Here is a 13,470-nt window from a genome sequence, read left to right on the forward strand (position 1 = left end):
CAAATTCTCATGCAACATCTTGAACTCTATTATATTTTCTATTCAACTTTTCTGTACCATTAAACTGCCTAAAAAATAAACAATCATATGATCTCTCAAAGTAATATTGTGTTTATTCTATACTGCACTATTTAATTGACTGTAAAACTGTTAAAAGTAAATGTATAAAATTAAGGACAAGAAGCGCTGTTGGGGATTTGATTAAAATGTATGTCTGTAATGTCTACACATTATTGATCCAGACTTTTCATTAGTTCCAAAAATTCTGTTTTATGACTTAATCATGTTTACTAGCTCATCTTTAAGCTAATCATTTATGTTTCCAAAACCAGGAGAGCAGAACAAAAAGACAAAAACTGCACAATTCAGATAAAGAGAATATTTGAGAAACTAAATCTATCATTCTCATAAACAGTACCTATTAACTGTAATGTAATATAAATAAAGCTCAAAGTTTTAAATGGCACTAGACCAACATGAAATACTGCTTTAACACAACAATATAAATAGTGAAACTCACAAACCTCATTTATAGTACTTAAAATCCAAATCTAATGATCTACCACGTTTACAGACAACTGCAACATTCAATAAACACAACTGTCATGAGCACTTTAATCCTCCTTGCTGAAAATTTGAGGTTACAATAGTATGTGCAAAATAAAAAAAATATATATATGTGTGCACAGTAACTATAAAAAAACCTTACTTTATCTAGCCAGTTCATAATGGTCTTTCAGTTTAACAATAGTGACGATTTTACTTTAGAAGGCACCTTATCTATAAACAGCAACATATAATTATATGCTATAAAAGTACAAGATGAAATGAAAAGCAAAATACAATAATACCAGTTAACTGCAAGGCAGCAAGCAGGAGTGAAATAAACACACATACTATGCAGCTTTACCTGTGAATAATTCCTGCTTTATGAATATGAGCCACAGCACATGCTATCTGGTACAAATACCAGATCACGGTCTACAATTTAAAAAAAAAACAAAAAAAAAAAAAACAACAATGTTAATTACCATTCCCTTTACTCACATTAAAGTTGCAAGATTATATTATTATTTCATGCGACAAAAGGTAAAGTGAGGCCAATCTGAATAAAACTGGAGTGATTTTCTAAATATCACATGTAATAGTTAATTCTGGCTGACTTTTTCTGAAGGAGTTAAAAGCTTTATCTTTTTTTTTGTTTATCTGAATGCAACTATAGTGCTACTCTCCTAGCTGGTGATGGGCTCTTCTTTATTACTTTTAAAGGCAGACCTATATCGGGGTCATCAAATAGATCTGACCTGAGGCCAAAATCTTACAGTGTAAATAAGGATTGGGCTAGGCCAGGTAAGGCCAGGTACATCCCTCGCAGAAAAAGCTCAGACACTTTTACACTCCTTCATTCACTCCTGTATATTCTGATTCAATCACCTATTCATTCACAACACAAGTCATTTTAAACCTATCAAACTTCTTTCTATGCACTATGAGGAATGATTAAGAATATGTGCCACTTGATTTGTTCCAGTGGTTTCATTCCTCTGGTTTTAACCAATCATGTAACTTTTACTGATTTGCCAGAACTCAACATCTAAATTTATCTGGGTGGGAGCAGTTACACATTATTTTAAGACAAGCCTTTGGAACTACCAAAGTGAAACTTTACCTTCACTTCCAGTGCCGATAAACAATGCAGTAACACTGAATACTCACTATTACTACTACTAATAATGATAATTCTTTACATTTATATAGCGCTTTTCTCACTACTCAAAGTGTTCTCCACTCACTACTAAAATATATTACTAACAAATGAGTCAGATTCTTTATTTAAATAGTTGGTATTTCATGATGCTACAAATTGATCACCTTATAGTAGGTCATCTAATTTCTCAAATGTAAAGGCCTCAGAACTCCCCAAAATCAAACTTCCTAGGAAAACTTAAAAGAACAGATAGCAAATAATTTAGAAATGATAAAAAAAAAAATGTAAATTATTATTAACATTTTAGTACCTCTTGTGGAAACAGCTTTCCTTTCTGTTGAATAATTTTGTCATAAAGATTCCCACCTGAAAAAAGGGAATGAAAAGCAGTTTTTACCCTGAAATGTCCCCAAAATAAACATGAAAATCATTAATTTTCTATTTATTCCAAACCATGCTTACAGTGATCATAAATCAGAAGGATCGTGCACAAACAGTTTGCTGCAGAGTACACTTTTTCATACACATTTGAACAATGTAGACTAGCCCCCTAATCTAACATGCACCTCTTTGGAAAGGAAACCAATATAACCCATTCACACAGTGGCAGATAGGGAACTTAATTAAGGACTATGGGATTATAAGGTAACTGTCCTAATACTAATGTTAAGTGCCAAATAAAAATAAAGATTACCATTTGAAAGATAAAAGTGGGAAAGAGGGAGATATAATGATTCAAAACTTGACTATTTTATAAATTATACACCCGGAGAAATGTAAACATCTAGGGGTTCTGTAATCAATCTGGTTTTCAACTATAATTCCAGAAGGATGTGCAACAGCATATACAGGATACTAAGTTTTTTTTCTTTTTCAAATTTATTTAATTATTTACAAAATGATTTTCTTCACATTTTGTTATAGGCTAGCATTTTGTTTCCACCAATTTACTGCCACAGGCACCAAAGTTGATTAGGTGTTGCAAATGATGCCTGCGTTTACAAAGGCAATATTCTGTAAAAAAGAAAGTTGGCAGAGATGCAAAAATGCAGCCTAAAGTAAACATACATTTGTAGTAATTTTAACTTTAATGTTCTTTTATCTACTATAGATATAATATATTGCTGTCCAAATGGAAAAATTCTACCAGGAGCAAGGTCACTTCACCAGGGTGGTAAAGGACAGAGTGGAATCTTACAATAAATCTCTAATTCAGAGAAAGGCTCACATGAGTAGTGACAGAGAACTGCTGCATGGTACTTAGGAAGATTATGAAATAATATGCTTATAAACTGTAAATGTATACATATTCAACTTAAATTTGATACTGTATTAACGACAAGAAACAATGGTCTAATGTGCTTTTTATATATGTAATGATACAGGTATCCTAGAAGCGCCCTTGTTTAGGAGCTGCTGAAGTTCTGTTTCATTCCATGTCCTCATTCACATGAATATAAGAAATAAAGACTTTATTTAAATTCTCCACATGTATTTATTACTACACTATGAACAAAGCTAAAGTGACATTTGATACCCTTACCAAATATTGAAGAGATCATTACTTACCATTGCAGTATTCAAGCTCAATCAGAAGAGTGTTCTTGTCCAGAAAGTGGTTGTAATAGCCTACAATATTATCATGTTGCAGAACAGACAGAATGAAAATTTCGTTCATGGCATCACCCCTCTCTTTTTCTGAAAGGCGATTAAGATCTATTTCTTTCCAAACAACTAATAAATTATCCTAAGAAAGGAAATAAATAGGAAAAAGTTTTAAGATGGAAACAAAGAGAAAACTACAAGTTAAAATATTAGTAAGAATTTGCATTTATAATTAAAAATGATTTCAAATGCCATTTACTATTAGGCAAGATGTCCATAAACTCTTCACCAGGTGCCTACCCTGAAGGTATGTTTCTATAAAAGGGAATACAACCTACACTCAGAAATCATTATGAGCATTTTGGAGTCTTAACCACAAGTGTTACCTTGAAGGAGGATTAAAGAAAACATGCGTGACTTTCATTGTCTACTTTTAACAGCTGTCAAAAGTCTTTTAACATGTTCATACATGAAACAAAAAGACACATACCTTGGTATGCATAACTGAAGAAAAAAAGAAATAAAAACAAAAAGATCAGTCATGAATATGGTTTGGGTAGTACAGCAGTTCAGTGGTTAGCACTGTTGCTTTACAACTCCTTGGACCTAGGTTTCATTGCTGGCCTGGTCACTGTCTAAGTGATGCTTATGCAAGGGATAATAAAAAAGGGCTTTGAACCTGCACTTGAAGGAGTTATTCTACAATGATGATTTTGTATGTAATTATGCATTTATGTTTCAAAAGAAAGTCAACAAAATTATGTATTGTGCTACCACTGATTTTCTAAAGCTACAACAGAATACAAGCTCAGAGATAATAGTTCTTTAATTCTTTGCATTTATATAGCGCATTTCTCACTACTAAAAGTGCTCAGCAATTGCAGGTTAAGGGCCTTGCTCAAGGGCCCAACAGAGCAATGCCAAAAGGGACTCTTACGGGATTCGGACCGGCAACCTTCCAATTGCCAGTGCAGATCCCTAGCCTCAGAGCCACCACTCAAAATATTTAAATGACATGTTTTAAGTTTGTGATAGATAGTTAGATAGATATATAGTTAGATAGACAGACTTACTTTATTAATCCCCAAGGGAAAATTCACAATTATGGCAAAATAAGTATTTTCTTTTTTTAAGGATTCAGAAAATGTGCACATAGAATAATATTCAAGTGCATCTTAGTTAAAGGATTTGAAAGCTAGAATGTTTTATGTTATTTATTTGTTTCCATCAGTGACAGACAGAACATTTTTTGTATTATAAATATTTTCTCACAAGGGTTTGCAACACATCTCATGGAAATTTGCTCAAAGAACCATGTTATTGTTTGTACTGGCAGGCATAAGCCACAGCCACATGCAGTACCTTTTAATTGCTATTTGCTAACTACTGAGGATCTGTTTGCTGACATGAGGGTCTATCGGGCAAATAAAATAGGAAAATACTGAATACGAAATATACAAGTTGAAATAATCTTTCTCAAGATAAATCTGAAACAGTTAACTAGTCTGAAAAAATGTACAAAGTACCGGTTTAAAGGATGGACAACATGCAAGACAGCTGCTTTGGAAAGGATGGGTTATAGTATGTTGATCCATTCATCCCCTAAACCTGATTATTCAGGGAAGGGGACAGCTAGAGCCTAACCTAGCAAGCAACAGGTATAGGTAGAAACAAACCCTGTATGCAATGCCAGCCCAATGCAGGGTAAACAAACACACAGACATACATCAGCGTAGGAATTAGTATTGTCAGTTCACCTAACCTGCTTGTCTTTGGACTATGGGAGGAACACGGAGCAAAATGAGGAGCCATGTGCAAACTCCATACAGGTAATACCCAGGACACAACCCTCAGAGTCCTCAATAGAAAACAGCAGCACTACAGTTGTGTCACTGTGTGACAACATATTTACATTAACCGTGGTCTTAAAAACTGAGGGAACAAAAAAAGTATATGAGCTTATTAATTCAGACTGGAAGAAATTTCACAAGAATTCCAATATTCGGGCTAAATCTAAAATACTGTATATCATTTTGACCTTGAGACTAATCAACAACCAGAATAATAAAAGAATGGTTACCCTCTAATACCAAAGGCATTCATGTTGTAAGGCACTGCGAACAAGATCATGTGCAAAATTTTTCATGGATGTTGAGGATGTAATTCCATATTAATTGTATGCCTCAAAAATCCTACAGTACTGATTTGCTTTGGTGTTTGTGTAGTCAATCGGGAATAAGTGGCAAGGAAAGCTGTCAATCATCATCCTTCTGGTGCATGGAAAGGCACCCTCTCATACTAAATAATTTACAAAGGTTACTCTGCAAAGCTCCGATTTCAAATATATGCTACTCGCACCCTATTCTCTACACCTGGTTCTGTAATACTACTATCTATTTTCCAAGCTAAATGACTAACTCTGGTGGCTGCATTACGACCAAGATGTCAATTCAGCTAAAGTAGAGCGTTTGCACAACCATAATAAAACATTTGAGTAGTATAGAAAAGACTTGTAAATAGCATAAAAAGTTCACTTGGATTATTTTCAAAGATAAAACTTGTTTTGGATTTGCTGGCATTTCTCTACTGTAGATGTCAGGCTTAAAACCTTTGATTACTCATTGTTCTTTCTTCTTGTATCTGCTTGGGGATTCTTGCAGAGCAAAAGATGGGTTAAGTGTCAATAAAACACAGGCTCCTAACTGAGCCAAATGATTAAGTGAATGACTCTGAATGTCTCCTGTTATTTTATTTATTACTATTTTTGGGCCTGAGCCCAATGCTGCCAGAAGAGGCTCTGGCTGCTCAGGAATACAAGGGGGAAAAAAATTAGAATAAAAAAATTGAGTGATCCGGTCTTCATTTACTTTTGCTGCGAAACCAAACAAATCCACTTAACCTACCAGTTTTCACAAATCTATAAATAAACAAACACCTGTCCCAGAGATTGACCTAAAACTTTTCTTTCATTTTGTACTGAATAAAAAAATGAGCACTCTAGTCATAAAGATTTTAAATATAACATTAAACTAAGGGCGGCACGGTGGTAGCGCTGCTGCCTCGCAGTAAGGAGACCTCTGTTCGCTCCCCGGGTTCTCCCTGCGTGGAGTTTGCATGTTATCCCCATGTCTGTGTGGGTTTCCTCCGGGTGCTTTGGTTTCCTCCCACAGTCCAAAGACATGGGCATTCCTAAATTGTCCCTTGTGAGTGTGAGTGTGTGTGTGTGTGTGTGTGTGTGTGTGTGTGCCCTGCGGTGTGCTGGCGGCCCTGCCCAGGGTTTGTTGGATGGGATTGGCTCCAGCAGACCCCCATGACCCTGTGTTAGGATATAGTGGGTTGGAAAATGACTGACTGACTGATATTAAAACTGTGCACCTTGCCAAGTGCACTCTACTTCACTCCTGTGTCACCTAGGTGCATCATGTGCACCAGACAATGCTTTGCCTGCCATATGACCCTACAAAGGGTCTAACATGTTTCACTGTATTTTAAAAAAGCGATTTTACAAAACTTAAATTAATTGCTGTTTTAATTGTGACAGTGTCCATACATTATTGTTTCCTTAAGTGCCTTGTAAGTCACTCAGGAAATGTAGTTCCCCATCACCATCAATTAATTTATGTTCTAATAATGCTTCGTGTATAATAGGGTTTTAAAAAGCAATCTGGAATAGACTGCAGATTTTGTTGGAATAGACTACTGTTTCCCCTACCATTTAAATTAGTCAGTGACCTGCACCTGTAACCTACAGCCTCCAAATCCATTGAGAAAAGTCCTTGCGGCACCCAATCTTGCAATTAACTAAAATTACTTATTAAATCACTGTGAATTTTCAAAGGGATTACGCTGCAATCAAGTTGTATATGATGTTTGTTTGTTTACTTCTGTCTGGTGCTCCTATTTTTATTCTAGAGTTCTTTACACCAAATGGCTGAGCAAATGACCCTACTTTTATGTGACACACACGGTGTAATATATGACTTGAAGTCAATATAAAAACAGAAACAATCTTGTAAATAGTGATGGACTGCAAATCGCATAAGAGGCAGAGAAATTTTATCAACTGTGGTCCTTAAATTTAACATTCCTTCCATATAAAACTTGTTGCAAAACAATAGTGACAACAGTGTTCTGTCCTACTTCTTACAGTTATAAAATGTATGTATTGTGTAACAATCAGGTGCATTCAAGGATTTAGTTTAGTGTTTTGAAAGCCGCATTTTATATGTTTGTTTACTTTATTAAATAGAATAGATTAAATAAATTTATAATAAAAAGAGTCTTATTCAATAATAACAGCAATGACTGAAAGCTCTTCCAGTCCAGAGAACAGAGAAGTTCTTTTCCACCACTATAAGAATAAAATGTTCAGAATGGAAATTCATAATACACATATGACACAGTTTATTCAGCTTTTTTTTTAAATCTGCATAAGTGCTTTTTTTATGTTGGTATGGCTACTTTGATTTTTATTTAATTAAAAAACTGAATGTCTTATTTATTGACATGCATTTTGTAATTTGAATCAATTTAAAATTTGCATGAATGCCTTTTTTGTGGGTATACTATTTACTGTCATTTAATTCACAATTTGTACATATTCATTCTGCATTGTAAAATGTTGGTCTTCAAATTATTAATTTCATTGCTACTATTACTTAAATATTTATCAGTTGCACTTCCCTATGAAACCACAATCATAACTCCTCACCTGGCTACAAACCAATGTCATCCACTAATTTATTTTTTTAGAGGGAAATACTGGATTGACTTTCACTTTGTGAAAAAAAATAATAAAATAAGAGTGTTCATGCCTGGAAAGACTATATGCCAAGTGATGCTCCTTATATAAGCTCTTTAAAAAAACTAACTGTACTTTTGTTAAATATACTAGATTTAATAAGATGACTACAGTTTTGGCTGATGTAAATTTTATTTTTTATTTACATTTTACTCTAAGGTTTTATAAAGCAACTAATTCACAATTTTGGAAGACTTAAATAAAACACACAACTTCCTGGTGCTGAGACTGTGCCTATTAAGGTGACATGCAGATACACCTTTTTAATTCACTTGTAATTTAAATACCAATTATTGTTTTTCCTAATCAAACATCCAATTTTCCAGATATTTAAAACCATCCAATTGTACTGTTCAAAACTGAAAAACAAAATACATAACTGTCAGATATGGACATATTATTATTATGTATTGCTGCTTTTTTTTAAGTCCAATACATATTTAGACTTAAAGGTATGTATTTTTCTCCTTTAAATATTACATAAAATATAATAAATTGTAATTTATCTGTAATGTAATAATCTGTGTCTGTTGTGTCCTCGCAGAGTAACTTGTACCATCTCTATATATTTTTGCACCAGTGGGACTAGCAACTCAAATTGTACATGGAATTGCACTGACAGTCACCACTGCAGCACAACCAAATTAATTTATCATTTTTTTCCCATTCTCAATAAAATTGTACTTTTCAAAGTACTAGGGAATGAACTAACCCCTTGGCTCTGTGCTAATTCAGCAGAACTGCAGATGATCTCTGTATTGTAGATGTTCGGAAAATCCTGCATTTCACTTGCATAGATTATGTCCCAAAAACTGTGATCATCACTTGTTTCAGTAACATGACACTGCACCTTCACACTGACACTTGTAAATGGCACAGGAGCCATTTTTAAAATTGAAAAGGGTAGCTAAGGCAGTTACTGCAGCACAAATAAATGCATAGGCAGGAAATTCAAGAGTCCTTGCAAACAAGAAATAAACTGGCTGAGAATTTAAAATGAATTATAATCATTTACTGCTTTCTTCCAATTATAAAACTTTGATTGCTAGATATAAAAGTGCAACTTTATTGCTCCAAAACAGAAAAAAATATTTGGTCAGTCTCTAAATTACAGAATACTAGTAACATATATGTTACTTTGGATTTAAGTTTCAGCTAAAAAAAAAATATATATATATATATATATATATATGTTTTTATTTATGGTTAGGTACAATTAAGTAATTGACTAGTTGTGAAAGTCTTTTAAAAAGTACTTGTTTTAACTGCAAGAATGGGTATTTCCTTGACCTTGTTTGTGTTCCTCATTTTATTTTGGTTACTTGTGGATAAAGACGCAGAATCAGTAAAGGAAACACTATAAATCATTAGAACATAAATAAGACCTTTTTAAATAAAACGTTTTAGTAAAAGAAAAACATTTAATAACATTAATAACAAAAGTAAAAGGCATTCCAGCAAACTCAATGAAAAGTAAATTAAACCTCACTGTACCACTGGGTTACTAAGAAGGGCTTTAGGTAGCAGAATATTTATATCAAAATAACTGTCCAAAAAGAAGAACATTAGATTGATGTAAAGAGAGAAATGTGTATTAAATGTATGACACAAATGTATGTTTCTATATTTTTGCCAATATTAAATACTCCCATACATTTCAGAGAAAACAGTTAAAAAGATTGCAGGAACTAATCTGTGGATATGACTGATATCAAAAACTAAAAGACTTGCCATTTCAGATCATACATGAATTTTGGTGCTTGATTCCCCAACACATTAGGACTGGGAAAAATAGACCAGATCTAAGGAATCTTGATTTTCATTAATATGATACTTCAATGAATGCCTTAGGCCTACAGAGATCATGGACTTCACTAAAAATATGCAAAATTTAGTGTGTGTGTGAATCACAAAGAATAAAAATTAAGTACTTTTTTTCTATTTTAGTGAGGAGATTCCCATAACAGTCACTGTAATATAAAAAAATAACACATGGGATAATGGAAACCTAGAGTTCACTGGAATTGTAAATTAGGGAATTACGGTAAACAACAGAAGGCTAATAAGGAATTTCTCATTGTAATGAAATTTTTGTGATTTACAGGGAACATAAATCAGGATGTGGCAACAGAGCACTTAAGGGCATGTTGCAAAACCAGCTATTGTTTATCTTTTTTGCAAACTTTAACTACATTACAGTCTCCAATTGCATGAACATGGTACAGGAAGTGCTTTGTAAATCACAAGAATTTGCAAGTATGATTCTAATGGTTGCTAAAGCATTAAGTTGCCAGTTAACCAAATGCTTGAATATTTATTAAAATTCAAACACAGGAGGCAATCCAAATTTAACCAAAGTTAAAAAAACAAATACAGTACAACTTCGGTAATATAAATGTACCAAATATAAAACGTGTCTGGCAATAATGGATTCTCTGATTGGTGCCAAGACCCTCACACTCTACAACTCCCACATCCCCTTAACTCAAGACTCAGATTTTGTAGACAATCAAGACGTCATATATGAAATTAGCTAAATGGCAATCTTAGCTATCGACTGTGAAAGCTCATTTGGGAAAAACTTTTCCATCTGGGGCCTGTTCTCTTATTTAAGATGGGAATGGGCATATGGATGGGTAGACAGAGGCTGCACACCTGTTAATAACAGTCATCTATTTTCTAAGACAATATGTGCTGAAGTTCATGCCAACAGCATTGGACCCTCACTAATAAAATTGGTCTGCACAAAACAGTGTACTTTATAGATTTAGACATGCTGAACTCGAAACTGGAATTTCCCGACCACAAACAGTTTCCACGAGATTATCGGATCTAGTGAAAACACAGTTTTGAAGAAGAAAAAAAAAAGGTTGATTTTTAAAAAAATGTTAAATTTGTGTTATGGCAAAAATGTTTTTCATGCTCAGAGTATTATTTGAAGTATGCCAGTCTTCCTTGTCCATAACATTAGTTGTGGGGGGAAGAACCTGTTTGCTCTCAGTCATTTATGTTTTCTCTTTTTATTCTCTGGAAACAGCCAGAATGCATATTTAGAAGATTAAAAAGATACCTTTTTAAATTTTCCAGATGACAAAAAATGTAAACGGTTTTAACAGAAACGTGCAATATACCAGTAAACAAGTAAGCAAAAGGTAAAAGAATACTGTACACACCCTTTCTTTATTGAGATAGCAAGTTACTCGGTTTGAGGTTCTACCAAGACACTGCTCAAATAGAGGGGTGTTATAATGGAAAGTGGGGGAACTCTGTTAGCAGATATCTGTTGTTCTTTCCATGGTAAAACACCTTCAGATGATTGATTATAAGGGGAAAAACTACCTTTTAAACTACTTTTTAAAGTAATAATTATATTTAAAACACAAGTCTAAAAAATAACTTTAAAAATATCTAATAAAGTATTTTATGTTTTTTCTCTAAAATAGTTCCTTTTCACTTTAAACCTTCAGCTGTCAAAAACTGGATTCCACCGAGAAATTCTGTCGCCAGATTTGTATTTGGCACACCCAAACTTCGGGTGAACAGCTAACATTTCTGACGGGAGCCCTTCTTTTTCTCTTGCAGACCGGTACAATCCACGCACGGCTGACGAGGGTCCATCACTCACATTGCCTATTTATTGTACCCACTCACTCCTGCCCATGTTAGAGTCGCCAGTAAACCAAATATACGCGTTTTCAAGGGTGCAGAAACGACCCCATTGAAAAACAAAAAGAGCATTTCATCTACAGCCCACGGAGTGACCAATTAATTCTTAAAACAAGTGAATGTCTGTATAAACGGTTACTGAAAGGAATCGTGCAATACAATTCGTTTGGTTTATGCCATTCGAAGTCGTTTCCACAAACAAATAAGGAGACAATCAGTGCCATAGAAATCGGACTCACCTCGGCTCTCTTGTACAGGTTCGCTTCCCCGAAAGCCCCTCTCCCCAGCAGTCGGATCGGGATGTAGTGTAGTTTTTCCTGCTCTCCAGTGAAGGAGCCGGAGGAAGAGCGAGATCCAGATCGGCTTAGTTCGCTTCCAAAATCAGAATTCAATGAATCAAAGTGCCTCTCATAATCTTCAAGCGACATTTTGTAAATTTATTTAAATACGACACTTAAACTTCGATAGAGTATTCAACACAGCAACGTGTGAGGATGATTTCAGTATTACGTAGAAAAGTTTCCCTGATGGCACACTGTTGAAAAATAGGGCTCATGTACAGTATCGTCCACGTTTTTTCAGCTTATATCACCTCGCGAAACAAGAATGCATGTGTCGACATTATCAAGGGTTCGTCCTTCCTTTCATGTGTTGCACGTCTCCCGTACCAGTCGCGCTCTTGACAGCTGAATAGCCGGGCTGCTCGACTGCTGCGCACAAGTTAAGTCCTCGGGGGCCACAAGACTGTGACCTGACCTGGTCCTCCGCTTCGGGACTTTGTGCACCCAACAAGTCTACCGCTGGTACACTCTCTTGTCTTCTCCACGTGTGAACCAGTGGATGCATTTAAAAGTACAGAGTGGTCAACTCAAACTTTCTCGATGACTCCATCTTACCTTTGCAAACCGCGAAGACCCGGAAGTGGTTCCGCGGACAGGCGGCGGTATACTGTGCAAAGCGCGCGCGCGCGCGCAGCAGCCTATCCATGTGTGCTCTCTCTCTCACCCTCTGTGTTCTCGCGGCGTGGGGCCAGGTGTATTTGAACCTACGACATCTTGTGGAGCGAAACAATAATCTGCTTTAACTAAGAATCCTAACTCGTGGTCATGGAAGGCCACAGTGATTGCTGGTTTTTATCAGGAGCGTTTCAAGGACTTGCAGGTATTGGGGCCTTAGCTCCCGTTGTGATTGCAAGCAATCATACGTCATACACATGTTTAAAATATGCGGGCTTTGGTCCCTCTTGGCGGTTGCGTATGATCATATGTCTTGCATTGATTAGCGGCAACATCATATGCCATGTGCAAAAAATCGGGCACTTAGCTATTTTGAAGATTTATGTTATAGAAAAAAGCTTTTCTGGTTTTCATTCCAACCGGGTTCCTAATTAGAAGATAGCCCTTGCCGATAATGAAAATTTGCATTTAGATATATTGCTTGTTAGTGCTTTCATTCATCCCAGACAATTTTTAACTATACTGTATAGTTGAGTATTTTTTTCAGGGAACATTATCCATATATTTTGTGAACTGGAATAGATTTGTACTTCACAATGCAAATACAAGCAAATTAAGCATACTCTTGCACAAAAATATTTATCACAAATTTCACAAATACTATTAAGTACACCTACATACACACTACACAGTTAAAGCCATGAATACATATGCCCTACCAATACTCGCATATT

The 13,470-nt window shown here is 35.0% G+C and overlaps 1 protein-coding gene across 1 annotated transcript in view; it reads right to left on the reverse strand.

Moving 5' to 3' along the window:
• LOC120519157 (serine/threonine-protein kinase Nek9) overlaps positions 1 to 12,708 on the reverse strand; it is a 58,972-nt gene extending 46,264 nt beyond the window's left edge. The window contains exons 1-4 of the mRNA XM_039742308.1: positions 12,020 to 12,708; positions 3,278 to 3,455; positions 2,019 to 2,074; positions 911 to 981 (exon numbers count right to left, since the gene is read on the reverse strand). Coding sequence (XP_039598242.1) covers positions 911 to 981; positions 2,019 to 2,074; positions 3,278 to 3,455; positions 12,020 to 12,208 — 494 coding nt within the window. The 5' untranslated portion in view covers positions 12,209 to 12,708. The remainder of the gene's footprint in view (positions 1 to 910; positions 982 to 2,018; positions 2,075 to 3,277; positions 3,456 to 12,019) is intronic.
• Between the last annotated feature and the right edge of the window lie 762 nt (positions 12,709 to 13,470).

This window comes from Polypterus senegalus, chromosome 18 (genome assembly GCF_016835505.1).
Source record: "Polypterus senegalus isolate Bchr_013 chromosome 18, ASM1683550v1, whole genome shotgun sequence".
Taxonomy (NCBI): domain Eukaryota; kingdom Metazoa; phylum Chordata; class Cladistia; order Polypteriformes; family Polypteridae; genus Polypterus; species Polypterus senegalus.